Genomic DNA, 18,869 nt, shown 5'->3' on the forward strand with positions numbered 1-18,869 from the left:
TGTATATGATGTAAACAGAGAGGTCTACTTTCTTGGGGACCTGAATATTGACTGGTTTTCATCAAGCTTTCCGCTCAAGAGAAAGCTTCTCACTGTAACCAGTGCCTGTAATCTGGTTCAGGTTATTAATCAACCTACCAGGGTGTTTACAAACACTACAGGAACAAGATCATCCACATGTATTGATCACATTTTTACTAATACTGTAGAACTTTGTTCTAAAGCTGTATCCGTACCCATTGGATGCAGTGATCACAATATAGTGGCAGGGGCGAAAATCTGATATCAACTTTGGAGGGGACAATTACATTAAATTTTCTCGAGAGCAATTCCTGAGGGGGACACCAAAAGTAGTGCTGTAACACATAGCCTACATTGTAATATGGTAAATGTATATTGCGGAACCAAAGAAATAAGGTGTTTGCCGTACTCCTAACTACCGGTACCCAAAACTACACAACAGCAATACCATTGCCTTTAACAAATCTTAGTTCAGTCACCAGTTTAAGTTGAGAGTGGGGGTATCCATGGCATTTTCCAATTATGTTCCTATTTTACAAGTCAAAAAAATTGAGAACCTTTCATAATGTTGCCAAACAAAGACTCAACAAACTTACCTGAGACTCCCTGTCTCTGCCAGTCTGTCCCTGCATATCTGTCCCCAACTCTGCTGTCTGTGTGCCATCTGTTGCCTGCTCTGCCTAATGACATCATTGTGAAACATTTCCATTAGAATTTCATTTCTTTCTTATGAACATTTTATCAACTAGTCTTTGAGATATTAGGCTACTAGGGTTCTTACTTTGCGTTTTGGTGTACTGAAAAATACTCTCATGTCCGTCTTTTATTTTTCTACCTGGCTGGCTGGCTACACACACACACACAGTGCGTAGGTTTTTATAAAGTAGGAGATGGGCTTATATCATCTTATTTTTTATCATTCTATTTGGGCTTCGATCTAAAAGGTAGCTAGCAAATGTGAAACGGATTAAAATGACAAGAGTTGACAGCTGTATGAGTTCACCATTTACACAACATATGCTGCAACCTTTTGTAATTTTAATAGTTTTTTTCATATTGGCTGGCTTCCAACAATAGCTGAATTTGCAAAGCTAGCGAGCACCAATTCCGTTTCAGTGGTGTTTGCTATAATCTTTGCTACCCGGGTTAAATAAAGGTGAAATAAAATAAATAAATAAAAGTTCCCTTGCGACAATTTAGCTTTTGCAACGAGACCATTAAATATATTTAAGACAATGGTAGAAGAGTGTAGTTCTGTTCAGTTTGGACTTCAGTTTATCGCTAACCTTATCGCAGGGACTTTGAAGCACTAACTTACATCATCTGCATGCTGATCTTGGAATAAATTGACGATAGCAAAGATTCCATCTTTGACGAGGCCACATAAATGGAATAGGTACTAGCTAGCTTAATAGTTAATATTTGCGCGCTAGCTCTGCATATTCAGCTAGTGTGTGTGCGCGATTGACTGGATTAACCTCACGTCAGTTACGTTCAATGAGTGCCTTTCAGACAGTAGATACGACCCCTCTTACCTTGCCAACTAAGGAACAGGCAGTGGATCAAAACATTGTGAGGCAAAGGGTGGGGTGGTCGCAATCTTTTGAAACTTAAAAACGCGCTATTAAGTGTCTATAATCAGCACAATTGCTTTCATTGCGTATTATTAATATTATTTAAATTACATAGTTATGTTTCAGTGATATATTGGGGGGGACAAATCATATTTTTCCAAGGATGGGGGGGGGGTCGTGTCCCCCGCCCCCAGGATTTCCGCCCCTGTATAGCGGCTATATCCAGGAAAGCCAAAGTTACAACAGCTGGGCCTAAAATAGTGTATAAGAGATCATACAAAAGATTTTGCTGTGACTCTTATGTGGATGATGTAAAAAATATTTGTTGGTCTGATGTGATTAATGAGGAGCATCCAGACGCTGCACTTGATGAATTTATGAAATTGTTTCTTCAATTATTGATAAACATGCACCTGTTAAGAGACTGACTGTTAGAGCTGTTAAAGCTCGATGGATTGATGAGGAATTGAAAAACTGTATGGTTGAAAGAGATGGGGCAAAAGACGTGGCTAATAAGTCTGGCTGCACATCTGACTGGCTTACTTACTGCAAATTGAGAAATTATGTGACTAAACTCAACAAAAAGAAGAAACTGTATTATGAAGCCAAGATCAATGATATAAAAAACTTTGGAGTACTTTAAATGAAATTATGGGCAGAAAGACAAATTCAACTCTTTCATCGAATCAGATGGCTTATTCATCACGAAACCATTTGATGTTGCCAATTATTTGTATGATTATTTAATTGGCAAAGTGGGCAAACTTAGGCAGGAAATGCCAACAACGAACAGTGAGCAATTGTATTCATGCATAAAAAAAACTAATAATGAAAGAAAAGCATTGCAAGTTTGAATTTTGTAAAGTTAGTGTGGGAGAGGTGGAATAATTATTGTTATTGATCAATAATGACAAACCTCCTGGCATTAGATGGAAAGCTACTGAGGATGGTAGCAGACTCTATAGCCACTCCTATCTGTCATTGTCCTCAGGCCTGGAGAGAAGCCAAAGTAATTCCACTACACAAGAATGGTAAAGTGGCCTTTACTGGTTCTATCAGCAGACCTATAAGCTTGCTGCCAGCTGTTGGAAAAAATTGTTTGACCAAATACAATGCTATTTCTCTGTAAACAAATTAACAACAGACTTTCAGCATGCTTATAGAGAAGGGCACTCAACATGTACTGCACTGACACAAATGACATATGATTGGTTGAAAGAAATTGATAATAATAAGATTGTGGGAGCTGTACTGTTAGATTTCAGTGCAGCCTTTGATATTATTGACCATAACCTGTTGTTAAAAAAACGTATGTGTTATGGCTTTTCAACCTCTGCCATATCGTGGATTCAGAGCTATGTATCTAATAGAACTCAAGGGGTTTTCTTTAATGGAAGCTTCTCTAATGTCAAACATGTAAATTGTGGTGTACCACAGGGCAGCACTCTAGACCCTCTAATCTTTTCTATTTTTACCAATGACCTGCCACTGGCATTAAACAAAGCATGTGTCCATGTATGCTGATGATTCAACCATATACGCATCAGCAACCACAGCTAATGAAGTCACTGAAACCCTTAACAAAGAGCTGCAGTCTGTTTTGGAATAGGTGGCCAGTAATAAACTGGTCCTGAACATCTAAAACTGAGAGCATTGTATTTGGTACAAATCATTCATTAAGTTCTTGACCTCAGCTGAATCTGGTAATGAAGGATGTGGCTGTTGAACAAGTTAAGGAGACTAAATTACTTGCCGTTACTTTAGATTGTAAACTGTCATGGTCAAAACATATAGATTCAATGGTTGTAAAGATGGGGAGAGGTCTGGCCGTAATCAAGAGATGCTCTGCTTTTTTGACACCACACTCCAAAAAAGCAAGTTCTGCAGGCTCTAGTTTCGTCTCATCTTGATTATTGTCCAGTCGTGTGGTTCAGTGCTGCAAGGAAAGACCTAGTTAAGTTGCAGCTGACCCAGAACAGAGCGGCACGTTTTGCTCTTAATTGTAATGAGGGCTGATATAAATACTATGCATACCAGTCTCTCTTGGCTAAGAGTTGAGGAGAGACTGACTGCATCACTTCTTTTTATAAGAAACATTAATGTGTTGAAAATCCCAAATTGCTTGCCATCAATTTACACACAGCTCTGACACAAACACTTATCCCACCAGACATGCCACCAGGGGTCTTTTCACAGTCCCCAAATCCAGAACAAATTCAAGAAAGCATACAGTATTACATAGAGCCTTAATTGCATGGAACTTCCTTCCATCTCATAATGCTCAAATAAACAGCAAACCTGGTGTAAAAAAAACTGATAATGCAACACCTCGCGGCACAACGCCTCTCCTGTTTGACCTAGATAGTTTGTGTGTATGCATTAATATGTAGGCTACGTGTGACTTTACATTTTTTTTATGTAGTGCTGTCTTTGAGATGTTCTTGTCTATTGATGTTCTGTATTATGTCATTCTGTATTATGTTTCATGTTTTGTGTGGACCCCAGGAAGAGTAGCTGCTGCTTTTGCAACAGCTAATTGGAGCCTAATAAAATACCAAATACCAAATGACCCAACACACTTCAAGGCTGTGTAAGGGCTATTTTACCAAAAAGGACAGTGATGAAGTGCTGCATCAGATGACCTGGCCTCCACAATCCCCCGACCTCAGCCAAATTGAGATGTGTCGGACCGTAGAGTGAAGAAAAAGTAGCCAACAAGTGCTCCGCATGTGGGAACTCCTTCAAGAATGTTGGAAAAGCATTCCAGGTGAAGCTGGTTGAGAGAATGCCAAGAGTGTGCAAAGAATCTCAAATATAAAATACATTTTGATTTGTTACTACATGATTTCATTTCCCCCCCCCTCCTTTATTTAACTAGGCAAGTCAGTTAAGAACAAATTCTTATTTTCAATGACGGCCCAGGAACAGTGGGTTAACTGCCTGTTCAGGGGCAGAACGATAGATTTGTACCTTGTCAGCTCAGGGATTCGAACTTGCAACCTTTCGGTCGCTAGTCTAACGCTCTAACCACTAGGCTACCCTGCCACCCCAATATGTTATTTCATAGTTTTGATGTCTTCACTATTATTCTGCAACGTAGAAAATAGTAGAAATAAAAACCCTTGAACGAGTAGGCGTTCTAAAACTTTTGACCGGTAGTGTATATGCACCAAAATGAGCTGTTTCTCTGAGTTGCCTTGTGAAATTCTAACACTTTAAGATCGTATCTTATAACTTAGCGAGTCATGTTGGCAAAAAAACAAGCTTTCAAATGATGCCCACCTAACTCAGATTCCAATTTGTAATGTACAGTTCTTGGATTGAGTAAACATCAGTACGTGTGTGTGATGGTGAGGATGCAGGGTTGTGTTCCAAACAAAACAGGTGTGCTTTTCCCTAGTTCCTCAACGGCACAGATAGGATGTTAAAAAAATATATACACCTTGGTTGAAGACTCTTCATTGAGTCATAAAAGTGCATTGAAATTACATAGGAACTGCGCACTTTGGAGAGGTGTGCGTGGCCACTTGAGCCACGTTTGAGGAGTTAGCGAGGAAACTCGGGTCAACTGAGTTCAAATCGGGATAACCAGTAGCACGAAAATGGCTCATCTCAGCTCAATTTATATGGCAACAAATTGTTCAGAAGTAACCTGCTCCGGGGCAGGCTAACTCAGGGATAACTCCATTTATCCTGAATGAAGTGTCTGAGCAGCGAGTTGAGGACCAATGAAGTCAAATTCCCTCCCTCTCGCAAAGATTGTCATCATTCCCTTCATTTGAGAAAGACTGATTAAATATTTGATTAACCAAATATTTGTGTAAAAAAAAGAAGTTATTAACATACCTATCCCATTAAGTAATGACAGAATGCTTTTGAAACTTCACCCACAATAAAACATTTGTATGACCTAATAATTATTATATCAAGAGTGGGGAAAAAATGTGCTTGTGCATTGAAAAGCACAACAAAGCACACCAAAGACTGATGCTTTTCATATTTCTTCTGTAAAACAAAAAAAACATTTAAATGTAGCCCTATTCGTATAGGCCAATACACATGAGTGTCAATGGTTACATTTCTGTACAAAAAAAAAACACAAAAACAGTTTCGTTGGTATGGAAGGCTATGTGATATACAAAAAAAAGTCAATAGGGTAGGACAATGCCAGGAAGCCCCCTTAGCTGTAGAGGGGCGGTGAATGGAAGAGAGTAGGGGGACGTAGGAAGCCTGTGGTAAATCAAACCTCAGAGGAAACAAGCCCTTTAACCCAAACCCCCTTCCAACCTATTCCCCTCTCTGATGGTTTGTCTCAACACCCACTTTGAAAGCACCGCTTCAACAGCAGCTTGGTAGCCAGTTGTAGGCAATGATTTTACTGACATTTAAATGGGTGGTCTCATCTACCTAAGAGGGGTCATTTTCCTGAAAGCTTCCTGGCACTAAGATCATCTTAAGGCCATTAATATGCAAATATAAAATGATGATCTTGGTGCTATGAATTTGGAGGGAAATCAACCACCCCGGTCAGTTTTCTGATTGAAACAGCTGAGTAAGAAAGTTGTCAACACCTGTCAGGTTAGGTGAGAGGGAAATCTTGCAAAACCCCTTTGACAACACATTGTCATCTTAGTTGGTATAACTTTAGTTATCAGCAGCAGTTCTATTTCATTTCTAATGTAATGCATTTGTTTTTGATTTTATGGAACCCAGGGCTCCCTGTAAAGCAATGGCTTTTGTAACCAAGTGGACTATCCTGGTTAAATATACACAAAACATGAATAAGCAGTCAGTACCATTGTTCTGTTCAAGAGCTCCAGTGGCTACAGCCTTCCAGGGCTCATTGTGATACTGAGCAGCACAGGAACAACATTTGTGTTGGCTGAGCTTCATGTTAATTGCAGATTAATGGGACGTGAATGGAGCATAGTGTTCCGAATGCCACCCTCTCTAGGTTGTCAGCATTCCTCAGCTTTTAGGTGATCTTTTCTCTCTCTCTGTCCATCCTGCTTGCTTCCCTTTGTTAAGAGTAGTCAATTCCTCTATTTTTCTAAAGCAACAGGAAGAGGTCTGTCAGCAGAATTATGGCTTCTGGAAAGAGGGGATAAACCTATCCTTGACCTCCTCCAGTCTGTTGAGCCCTGCCTGTTATCTGTAGTCAGCATAAAAACTAAAATGACCCTAACCAAACGCACAGCCCTATCAACTGACCTGCACTAGGAATTAATAACCCTGATGAACAGGTACCCACCAAACTAGCAGAGTTTCATCCTGACCGTAAACAGGAAGGTTGAACTTCTCCATGTCCCCGTCCCAAATGGCACCCTATTCACACATCATACGTACTGCATGTATGGATAAATTCCACAAGAGAGGAAATCTCTTTCATCCATCTTGGTTAGCTGTTTTCATTGAGCCGACCTGGTCGCCTGAACTCTGTGATTTTATTTATCCCACACTACAGGAAGATGAGAGATTTGTCTACACAAGGTCTACATTATCATGTAAAATACATAGAAAAATATTCCAACACATTTCAGAAAATCTTTTGTAAAATATATTTTGGTCCAAAAGCCGATTAGCAAAAATATAGGCTGTGCAATCACAACGGTCACAAGGCATCACATATTCCTACTGTACCTATTCAGCCTCATCAGTGTATTCAACTTCTATACTAGAAAACTCGACATCACACATTTAAGGCTTTCGAATTGCATAAAGCAGCTGAAATGTAGTGCTATATTCTACGAGTAACACATAATACCAAGCTGGTTCTTCAGTGGAGTATCAATTAGTAGTAGTAGTCAAATTTGACCAAGGCATAGGCCATCAATCTCTACTGATCTTTAATTCTAGTCCCAGATCTGTTTGCGCCCTTGCCAACTCCATTGCTGTCACTGTCAAGACAAAACATGTTTGCCATGACAATGTGTGAAAGGCAGTTGGTATGATAGCATAGAGACTGGTGCTCAAGCTACTTTTACTCCCCATCATTCTTGAAGTGCTTTTTTTTTTTAAATGCTGTTTGATGCGCAAAGAAATGTGCAGCAATCAATATGTTCAAAATAACATTTTGTCAGTCCAACAATGGGTTCTGGTCCCAAGTCCAATCATGATAGCGAAATGCTCAATGTTTTCCCTATATTCATTCAGCAGCGGGGAACCACCGCTGAAACATTTATATATCTATTTAAAAGCGCGTCTGCAGAAATTATAAGTCATTGGCTCAATGACTAGAAGTCTATGGGAACATCTAGAATGTCCTGTCACCCCAGCTACCCTTGCCCCCACTGCTGAAATTCTAGGGGAAACACAGACTCCATATGATCCAATGTGAGATGAGGGATGTTCATGTCAAATCCCACAAGGCTTTCCCTTTGAGACAAAGTGCTCTGATATTTGCTGTAGGGTTCACTACACTGATATGTTCCCATGTCCAGTTATATTAGCATACTCACTCAGTAGATCGGACCAATCCAGGGTCGTGTTCAGTAGCACTAAAATAGCCATGATTTCTTATTGGACAAGTTCAGGTAGTTAGTACCTAGTCATTGGTAGTGTTGTACCTTCCTGTTTCACTCAGTTTCAAACCTTTTCTCCTGTCTGGTGCTAATAAATGGACACAACCCAGGATTTCAACTGACTGGGTTAAAGGGTCAATCAGGGATTCAAACAACAAGAAAGCAGTCAATGTATCATTCTCAGGTTGTCCCATTAAGTCTAATCAATCCTTTTCAGTGTAACATCTCTAGGGCACAAGCAGCAGTATTCGCCGAAGTACCCTTGGCTCCAAAGTCAGTCAGAGTGCTTATCACATTCTTCTCATAAATATCAGTCAGTAATACATTACAACAATGAAAAGTGTCTGGTGTGAGATCAGACTAAAATAATCTGTGTGTGTACATTTTTTGGGGCAATGTTTCATGATATAAATGTCTAGCAGAACAAAAGTAAAAGAAAAACCTTCAAATCTAAATGGTAAAAGGTTTGGTTGTAGCAATGGTGGTTATAACGTCCCACTATGCAAAGATGTTGGAGATGAAATCACGAAATCGCTTGGCATACTGTTCTGGGTGGACAGTGGAGATTTCAGCACCAGCCTGTAGCGAGGCATAGAGAAGGGATAACGTCAGACTGAACATCTCATATTAGGAATGAAAAGTATCAATGAAATGCTAATTTTACAGTTGAATTTTAACAAATAAGGTATCTAATACGAGATACTAATCTCAGATGTGATCAACCCAACATCGGAAAACAAGGGTAAAGAAGACAATTGGGATTAGGTAACTTTCAATTATTTATGAATAGAGAATGATGTTAGAAAAGCAGTAATGGACACAGTATGCAATGAGAATTACATTGCATCTAATATCATAAGGTGGAATGAAAGCTAATTTCTCAATAGATTCCTAGCATTCTGAATCTAAATGATATCTAATAGGACAGACCCTAACTAACCCCCCTTCATTCTCACTCACCCCATGCTTGACAGTTTTGGCTGCGTGAGCGGCTTTCTTCTTGGTGTCGTACTGTGTCAGAACGTCTATCAGACCCATGAAGTACACCTCCCTCTGAGGGGCTCCTGAGGTGGGAAACAGAGAGAGATGCAGAATAGTCACTGCTCAAAAACACAAATAACCCAAATTGCAGTGTAGCTGTAAATCCATGACTGGAGTAAAATCATAAGTTAATTCAATTCAGTAGGTAAATGGAGAATCCAATTGCTTGAATTGACCCCAACCGTGTAATTTCCCAACTTTGCCTGAAACTCACCAGGGGCACTCCTCATGGCGTACACATCCACGTAGGGGTCAAATTCCCCGGGCTCCAGGGGCTTGCAGGAGGCCATGTAGCCAGCGATGCCCTCAGGAGACGTACCGTAGGAGCCCACGTTAGGGGCCTGCGTCAGGCCGTTTTCAGGCTCCCCCTCTTCCTCATTGGAGGGCTCCTCTCCTTCCTCCTCCTCCCTCTCAGCCCGCCCCACGTCGTGGATACCCAACAGCAGGCTGTAGTCCATGATCTTTAGCTTGACCAGAAACTACAGAACACACACCAAACGATTACTATGGATGGAGATGATGGTATCATGGTAACAAACAATGTCTCTACTACCACCTTGTGGTAGATTCTTAAAATAGAATAGGCAGGCAGGTTCTAGAACTGAAAATGTCAAACACAAATTATAATTCTAGTTCCCCTTCTAGTACTGTGGAGGTCACCTTACCTCCACATCTCTGTTGAGTTTCTCCATGACCTTCTCCTTCTGCTCCTCGTTCACATACACCTTCTGCATGTTGTTTCTGAAGTCCATGTCCTTGTAGGTGGGGAGCTCTTTCACCTGAGGGACAGTTATGATACATTGGAAAATTCACATGCATCTGTTTCAAAGAAAGTAATGACATGAATTTAGAAAATGTACTGTGGATGCGTAATAAAACTAGTCCCTAAGAAAGGCAATTTTCACATGTACACTTACCGTTCAAAAGTTTGGGGTCAGTTAGAAATGTCCTTGTTTTTGAAAGAAAATCACATTTTCTGTACATTAAAATAACATCAAATTGATCAGAAACACAGTGTAGACATTGTTAATGTTGTAAATGACTATTGTAGCTGGAAACGGCAGATTTTTTTAATGGAATATCTACATAGGCCCATTATCAGCAACCATCACTTCTGTGTTCCAATGGCACGTGGAGCATCAGCATTTGTGGGTTCGATTACAGGCTCAAAATGGCCAGAAACAAATTACTTTCTTCTGAAACTCGTCAGTCTATTCTTGTTCTGAGAAATGAAGGCTATTCCATGAGAGAAGTTGCCAAGAAACTGAAGATCTGGTACAACGCTGTGTACTACTCCTTTCACAGAACAGGGCAAACTGTCACAAACCAGAATAGAAAGAGGAGTAGGAGGCCCCGGTGCACAACTGAGCAAGAGGACAAGTACATTAGAGTGTCTAGTTTGAGAAACAGACGCCTCACAAGTCCTCAACTGGCAGCTTCATTAAATAGTACCTGCAAAACACCAGTCTCAACGTCAACATAGAAGAGGAGACTCCGGGATACTGGCCTTCTAGGCAGAGTTCCTCTGTCCAGTATCTGTGTTCTTTTGCCCATCTTAATCTTTTCTTTTAATTGGCCAGTCTGAGATATGGCTTTTTCTTTGCAACTCTGCCTAGAAGGCCAGCATCCCGGAGTCGCCTCTTCAATGTTGACGTTGAAACTGGTGTTTTGCTTGTACTATTTAATGAAGCTGCCAGTTGAGGACTTGTGAGGCGTCTGTTTCTCAAACTAGACACTCTAATGTACTTTTCCTCTTGCTCAGTTGTGCACCGGGGCCTCCTACTCCTCTTTCTATTCTGGTTTGTGCCAGTTTGCCCTGTTCTGTGAAGGGAGTAGTACACAGCGTTGTACCAGACATTCAGTTTCTTGGCAATTTCTCTCATGGAATAGCCTTCATTTCTCAGAACAAGAAAAGACTGATGAGTTTCAGAAGAAAGTTCTTTGTTTCTAGCCATTTTGAGCCTGTAATCGAACCCACAAATGCCGATGCTCCAGATACTCAACTAGTCTAAAGAAGGCCAGTTTTATTGCTTCTTTAAATCAGAACAACAGTTTTCAGCTGTGCTAACATAATTGCAAAAGGGTTTTCTAATGATCAATTAGCCTTTAAAAATGATAAACATGGATTAGCTAACACAACATGCCACTAGAACACAGGTGTGACGGTTGCTGATAAGGGCCTCTGTATGTATGCTTATGTAGATATTCCATTACAAATCAGCCGTTTCCAGCTACAATAGTCATTTACAACATTAACAATGTCTACACGGTATTTCTGATCAATTTGATGTTATTTTAATGGACAGAAAAATGTGCTTTTCTTTCAAAAACAAGGACATTTCTAAGTGACCAAACTTTTGAACGGTAGTGTATGGTTGGGTGAGATACACATTCTTAGTCGCCTTACCCGCTCTTTGTCACTTGCTTCACGAGACACCAGAGAGCCCTGAATATCAATAAGATAAGAGGTTAATAGGCAAGGTCAGGGATTATATGACCTCTGAGTAGAAATCATGAAGTGGCTAATAAAACAAACATTATATAAAACAGGTGAGTCTAGGGTAACCTTACCTAAATGCCCAGGTTTCCCAGAAATCCCAGTTGGAAGATTCCCGGAATAAGGGAATATGCAAAAATCCAAAATCCTCCAATCAAGAATTCTGGAAAACCTGGAAGTTGTGTATATCTAGGTGTGTGTCTCTCTCACCTTGACGTTGTACTGTGTGTGTGTGTGTGTGTGTGTGTGTGTGTGTGTGTGTGTGTGTGTGTGTGTGTGTGTGTGTGTGTGTTGCGTGAGTCTCTCCCTCTCACCTTAAGGTCGTACTTCCTGTGCACCACCAGTCTGTGACTGAACATGTTCCTCATGACGATCAGGTAGGTCTCCTCATTCTCCACACCCACGCGGTACATCCCCAGGAACTGGGGCAGCAGAGTGCTGCCGTGGCACTTCACTATGTGCTGCAGCCAGGGAGAAGACAGGAAAGAATGAACGGCAAATAGACTATGGTTGTGTCTGAAATGGCACCCATAGGGTCGTGGTCAAAAAACACACCAGTACTGTCCAAAGTACATTCATTATGCATTCACATGACTCCTTTCACCCTTGGTTGAAGATGAAATTGAAATGTTTTTCATACTGTTTTTCAACCAAACTGCTCTCTCCATCTCCCTGTCTTACGTCCTGTCCCTCTTTCAGTCTCTCTATCCAGGTTACAAATGTGTCCCCACGCAGACTGATCTATTAAAAAAGGGACACACTTTAAACTGACCTCATTCAGAGTCTCCTGACTGGAACACAATGTAGCTAGCAGAATGCTAACAAAAGATATGATGCTTTGAAGAGACTTCGGTACTATTTATACTCTCCGCTTCTATTCTTCGTGGTCTGCATGGAGCCAAAGTGAGCATCAGTGGCAATGTGGATGGGATACAAGGTAAACAACGCCCCCAGGACCCATAAGCCAAGTCCCAAATGGCACCCTACTTTCCCTATATAGTACACTACTTTTGCTGACCTGTGACAACCTTGAAGAATGAGTACCACTTCAATGAGGCAGCGGCACCCCCTGCTCTGCAGACCCCACAACAGCGAGCATGCCACACCCACACTGCTCAAATCATAGGCAAATGGCATTTTTTTGCCTAATAATGATGTTGGCAGAAGATTGGCTCAGTATAAATGGTAGGTTTTAGACTTATGGGTACTTTGTAATCATTGGCTGCTCTTCAGTAGCTCACTAGAAATACATGTAAAATGTACAATCAGGGCCCTCCCTAGGATTTTCTGACAAGGTGGTGCAGATGTAGGCTTAAGGTTTGGTAGGGGGAGGTCCTGAGGGTGTCAGTCAACTTCCCCCCCAGGAAGTTGGAGCATTTAGCGTTTTTGAAAAACCTGTGACTGCCATTTCCTGAAACCTAGATTCTTAAATGATACTGAACAAAAATATAAAATGCAACATGAAACAATTTCAAAGATTTTACTGAGTTACACTTCACATGAGGAAATCAGTCACTTGAAATACATGCATTAGGCCCTAATCTATGGATTTCACATGACTGGAAATACACATACGCATCTGTTGGTCACAGATACTGTACCATTAAAAAAATATTTTTAGGGGAGTGGATCAGAAAACCAGTCAGCATCTGGTGTGATCATTTGCCTAATGCAGCGTGACATCTCCTTCGCATAGAGTTGTTCAGAATGTTGATTGCAGCTCGTGGAATGTTGTCCCACTCCTCTTCAATTGCTGTGTGAAGTTGCTCAATATTGGCGGGAACTGGAACACGCTGTCGTACACGTAGATCCAGAGCATCCAAACATGCTAAATGGGTGACATGTCTGGTGAGTATGCAGGCCATGGAAAAACTGGGACATTTTCAGCTTCCAGGAAGTGTGTACAGATCCTTGCGACACGGGGTCGTGCATTACCATGCTAAAACATGAGGTAATGTTTAATGAATGGCGTGACAATGGGCCTCAGGATCTCGTCATGGTATCACTGTGCATCCAAATTGCCATCAATAAAATGCTATTATGTTCGTTGACCGTAGCTTATGCCTGCCCATACCATAACCCCACCATGCACACACTGTTCACAACGTTGACGTCAGCAAACCGCTTGCCCACAAGACACCATACACGTGGTCTGCAGTTGTGAGGCCAGTTGGATGTACTGCCAAATTCTCTAAAACAATGTTGGAGGCAGCTTATGGTAGAGAAATGAACATTCAATTCTCTGGCAACAGCTCTAATGGACATTCCTGCAGTCAGCATGCCAATTGCACTTTCTCAAAACTTGAGACATCAGTGGCATTGCGTTGTGACAAAACTACACATTTTTGAATGGCCTTTTATTGTCCCCAGCACAAGGTGCACCTGTGCAATTTTATTTTATTTCACCTTTATTTAACCAGGTAGGCCAGTTGAGAACAAGTTCTCATTTACAACTGCGACGTAATGATGCTGCTGTTTAATCAGCTTCTTGAAATGCCAACCTTGCCAGGTGGAAGGATTATCTTGGCAAAGGAGAAATGGCCACTAACAAGGATTTTAGAGAAATAATATTTTTGTGCATATGGAACATTTCTGGGATCTTTTATTTCAGCTCATGAAACATGGGACCAACACTTTACATGTTGCACTTATATTTTTGTTCAGTGTATATCAAACAATGTAGCCAACACGGGAGTCTTGTGTTTGATCCTAAATTAAATTGAGCTGGTCTCATTAACCACATTTCCATCCCAAGTTTTCATGCAATAGGGTCATACCGTATATAAAAATAAATCACGACAGCTGTGATGGAAACAAATTGTTTCGGTACAATTTTATATGCTGACAGATCATTTGTTAGTTCGACATTGTGGGATCTTTTTGTGTCAGTAAAATGTGCGAAATAGTGGTGGAAACACCTTTATGTGCAAATATTGATATATTAACCATCATATCGAAGAAAACGCGATGGTATGGTGTGTGGTCCTCCCAATATGACTAGGGAAACCAAGCAGTTTATTAGGCTACAGATCAAATAAGTTATGATGAACTTCACAGGGTGATGAAAGTGCACAGTGATCTTGATGTTCCTTTCCTATAAATATCGAGGGTTTAATTCTGGTGACATGATGATCGATGCTTGACTGCCGTTTGACCAATAAAAATATTCTCGCTCTTATTCGTAATAATCTCATCAGGTAGAGCACCCTACCTGCAAGCTGTTGGCTAGAACGCACGTACCAAGACAAGAGTAGCACACATTAACATTTTCTTCATGCGGATTGTAGAATATTTACAGGAAGATCTGTCCCCAATTGGATGGAAACCTAGATATTGACACTAACATTTTTCAAGGTTAAATTTAGGGGATAATGATTATTCTAATTAATAGCCATCTTTATGTGGATACCAGTGAACATTTAAACTGGCTTAATTTAGTTTGGGGAGAACATTTTGAATAATTCAATTACTGGATGCAATGTAGAAGTCTAGTTTACTGTAGGCTATTAGAATATGAAACAACTGAACTAGGCCTATAGGAGCTTGTTACAGATCTCCATGCCTGAGCTAATCCAACAAGGCCAGAAAGTGTTCTTGCTTTGGGTGCGTTCGTAAATTCACCCTGGCCATCTACTCCGATTTCAGAGCACTCTCGTCTGACTGCCAGAGCGCAGAATAACTGATGAATTTATGAACGCTAAACAGCCGTTGAATATGGCCGGTGTCGGTAAACATTTGCAAAAAAGCGGCATGAAATTGTTGCCAGCAGCACAGTTGCAATCGCCAACGCTCTGGATAACATGAAAACAGCCTAACCAGCTCTGCAAAGGCGAGTAAAATGGCCAGAGTGAGGTGTGCTCTCATTTGTGTTTGGAAGTAGCCTGCAAGCTAGCCAACATTAGCCAGTTAGCTTGGGTGCTTGACTGCTGTTGTGAGGTCAGAACGCTCAGATCAACCCTACTCCTTGGCCAGAGCATCCAGTGTGCGCTCTGAACACTCCGAGAGCGAAATGCTCTGAATTTACCAACTGACAATGCGGTAGAGATAATTTGTCCTCGCCCAAATCCTCAGATTAGCGCAACTCCAACTTCAGACGGTTGAGTCAGAAAATACAAAATGTGCCAACTAGAAGCCTATTTTTGGGTCGTTTTTTGTACCAGCATAATTTGACCTTGAATTGCATGCATGGTATGCAAAATGTGTTCAGGTTGGCAGGTCTGCTTTTGACCAGAGCCCGATGGGTCATTTGGGATCCAACAATAGAGACGTAAAAAAGCTCTGCTGCTCCGATGATGATAATAATAATACTGTTCATTCAGTGACAAATGACCCACGCACGCATACACTCTAGCCTAACACGGCTGTTTAAATAACCAGGGCCTCATGGTCAGAGTGCTGATGTAGGATCAGTTAAGCCTTTTTTCTTTTCTTTTTTTAAGTATATTGAATACGATTATGGACAAGGACGGCCTAATCCGACACACAAGTTTGAACACGAGCAAGGCAACTCGTTCCTCTGCTAACCAGAAATTCACATCTGGTGAATGGAATGGCGAGTCCAAGGCTTTCAAATGAAATGTATGCCAAAATATTTTCCCTGTCTTTAGCCCGAATTGATTAATGCCAAGTTCAATTCGAATAGCTGCTAAATTGATGTGAAAAAGCATACTGACTAATGCATCTCCAAATATTGTCTCTCCTCGTCTAGTGATCGGCTTGCCATGCAAAACATGAGGCATGAAAGAACAGTCAAAATAACACCCTATTTCAATAACATACTACAGTATCACCAGAGTACAGACCAGACCATGAGACACAGTATAAGATGCTAATTTTCAATTCAAGGATGCCCACAATGTTGTAATGCTTTTGACGCATCCAATCAATGTTTTTGTTTATCAAATGCACTGTTCATTTGACCCAGTAAAGCATTGCAAAACTTGACCAAAATAAAGCGCAACCTTACCCTCACTTGGACAGTATCACAAATGTCACCCATAGGGCTCTGGTCAAAAGTAGCGAACTATAACGGGAATATGATGCCATTTGGGACACATCCACGGGCTTCAAACAGAGGTTAATTCAGCTGCCCCCAGCCTGGGGATCATTACGTTACCTGGTGGTATTCAGACAGGATGCCGTGCATGTCTGCCACGTCCTCACTAGAGATCTGCTTAATGACCAGCGTGCGGTCGTAGGAGGTCAGGAGGATCCCCTCCCCCTGGGTGTCCCCACCTCTTACGGGAGGGCTGCGGGTCAACGACACCTACAGGGATGAGAGAGAAAACAGGTGTGCTTAAAAATCAACTGCATGATGATAACCTTCATATTTATTGTTTTAATAGTCATTCGCCTAGTCCATCGGTGTGTCCCAATAACATCTTTCTCCTGAAGTGTGCACTGGTTCACTACTTCTCACAAATCTAAAAGCATTGGATGGGTGGAGGTATGGGCTAGTGGGAGTTTCCAAAGTTGTATCAAACATAGCAACACTCATACCTGGTAGTCGAGATCCTCAATTCCGAAGCGCTCCCGAAGATTGCGGAACACTTGGGGACAGTACTCTTTAAACTTAAAATGTCCTGGTAGATTCTCTCTGCAAGGGAATGTTGAACAAATTCTCAACGACTTGCAGTGTTTACTCTCCCTCTTACCATTCCTTCCCGGGTAACACATACCTAAATCATTTCTTACTTTTTGCCATAGGTGAAAGATGAGAATATGTAACTCATTTAGTGACATAGGCTAATTGCATATATATATATATATATATATATATATATATATATGAGAGAGAAACAGTATTGACAGGAGTGAGCAAACATTACTTGTTGAAGAGGTGATTGTTGACTTTGATCTTAGTGTTTGCTCTGAAGTCATCAGGCAACAGCATGACAGGAACAGGCACTTGGTTTAGGTCATTAATCTGCAGACAAACAGAAATAAGTACGGTACTCCCATTAGCTAACGTTACTAGGCTTTCATCATTGGAGAACACGTAACATGGGATCATCATGACGGTTAAACATGCAGTTAATTAATAGATACCCAACAAGATGGAAATTATTTTCATGACAGCCTGCCCTATAGCCCGGCCATTAGAGACCACACAGGCTAACTTTTCTATCAGAAAAGCCCATACAACACACAGTCCATGACGCGACACACTTCAGTGTCAGCTGATAGTTAGCTAGTAGCCAGCAGCAAGTTGGTTAGTTAGTTAGCCTGCTGCTAGTGTTACTGACATAAACAACTCTAGCCAAAGCGTTTAGCAATCAACCAGACATTAACCCAGTTAACTTATCGGAACAGTTTGTTTAGTTGACGTTACATTTCTACTGAATGCGCATTAAGTTAGTCAGTTAGCTACGCTGACAACTAGGTTAGATAACTAGCTAGCTACCTAGCTAACTAACTACAGCTAACAATGTAAAAATTGTCTAGCTAGCTAGTTAGGTAAGCTAGCAAAACTAACATTGAAAACATAACGTTTAATACTCACAGAATGATTTACACCCCACATAAAAACGCTCAAGACTGGGCCACTGGCACGAAAGACCTTCACCTTTTGCTGCACAAAATGTTTCTTTTTGGTTTTGGTTTTTGGAGCCAATATCACCATAGGACTGGAAACAGCGTTACCGCTGGACGCCATCGCAGAGTTTTCCTGGCTTTGCCTTGGATGTGAACTTTATTTTTTCTTCTCCCGATTCTGATCTTTCGCAAACTGACTTCCCCAGTGCCACTGCGTAATGTTACCGGAGCAATCCCGTCTGAATTCAGATCAGTATTAGCTTACATTTGTGCTTGTTTTAACACTAATTTTGGATTCCAAACTAGTCTTCTTCAGATACATTCCAGTCCAGCTAGTCTCAAAAAAATATTGAGGAACTGAACTGCTGACCCCTGTTGTTTGGTCCACCTGTGTGTTCAGGTGATGGACAGTTGTGAAAAGCCAAAGAGATGTTACAATCATGTCATGTGATCTTATAGGCGGAAACTTGTCCATTTCTTTCATATAAAATGTTACTGACTAGTGACTAACGGTAATAGGCTACTAGAGCTGTCCTCAGAGTTCTGCTACACTGTAGCAATGCAGAGCTTTCCTATAAGGAGAACAAAGTTAGACTATGAAAGTAAATGAGCTAAATCCTGCATATGTGCAGTACTTGAGCTTTCCAAAGACTAATTCCATAGAAGACAAACGTTACACTT

At 41.0% G+C, this 18,869-nt stretch overlaps 1 protein-coding gene across 1 annotated transcript; it reads right to left on the reverse strand.

Annotated features, from left to right (window-relative positions):
* Window positions 1–7,139: 7,139 nt before the first annotated feature.
* LOC106567076 (phosphatidylinositol 5-phosphate 4-kinase type-2 gamma) lies at window positions 7,140–18,594 on the reverse strand. The gene is made up of 10 exons (XM_014135944.2): window positions 18,157–18,594; window positions 17,483–17,580; window positions 17,154–17,250; window positions 16,771–16,920; window positions 11,969–12,115; window positions 11,565–11,603; window positions 9,823–9,936; window positions 9,372–9,636; window positions 9,077–9,180; window positions 7,140–8,695 (listed from the first exon to the last, which is right to left on the reverse strand). The coding sequence occupies exons 1-10, from the start codon at window positions 18,307–18,309 to the stop codon at window positions 8,615–8,617; spliced, it is 1,248 nt and encodes a 415-aa protein (XP_013991419.1). The 5' UTR covers window positions 18,310–18,594; the 3' UTR covers window positions 7,140–8,614.
* Window positions 18,595–18,869: the final 275 nt, after the last annotated feature.

Source organism: Salmo salar, chromosome ssa13, assembly GCF_905237065.1.
Source record: "Salmo salar chromosome ssa13, Ssal_v3.1, whole genome shotgun sequence".
Lineage (NCBI taxonomy): Eukaryota > Metazoa > Chordata > Actinopteri > Salmoniformes > Salmonidae > Salmo > Salmo salar.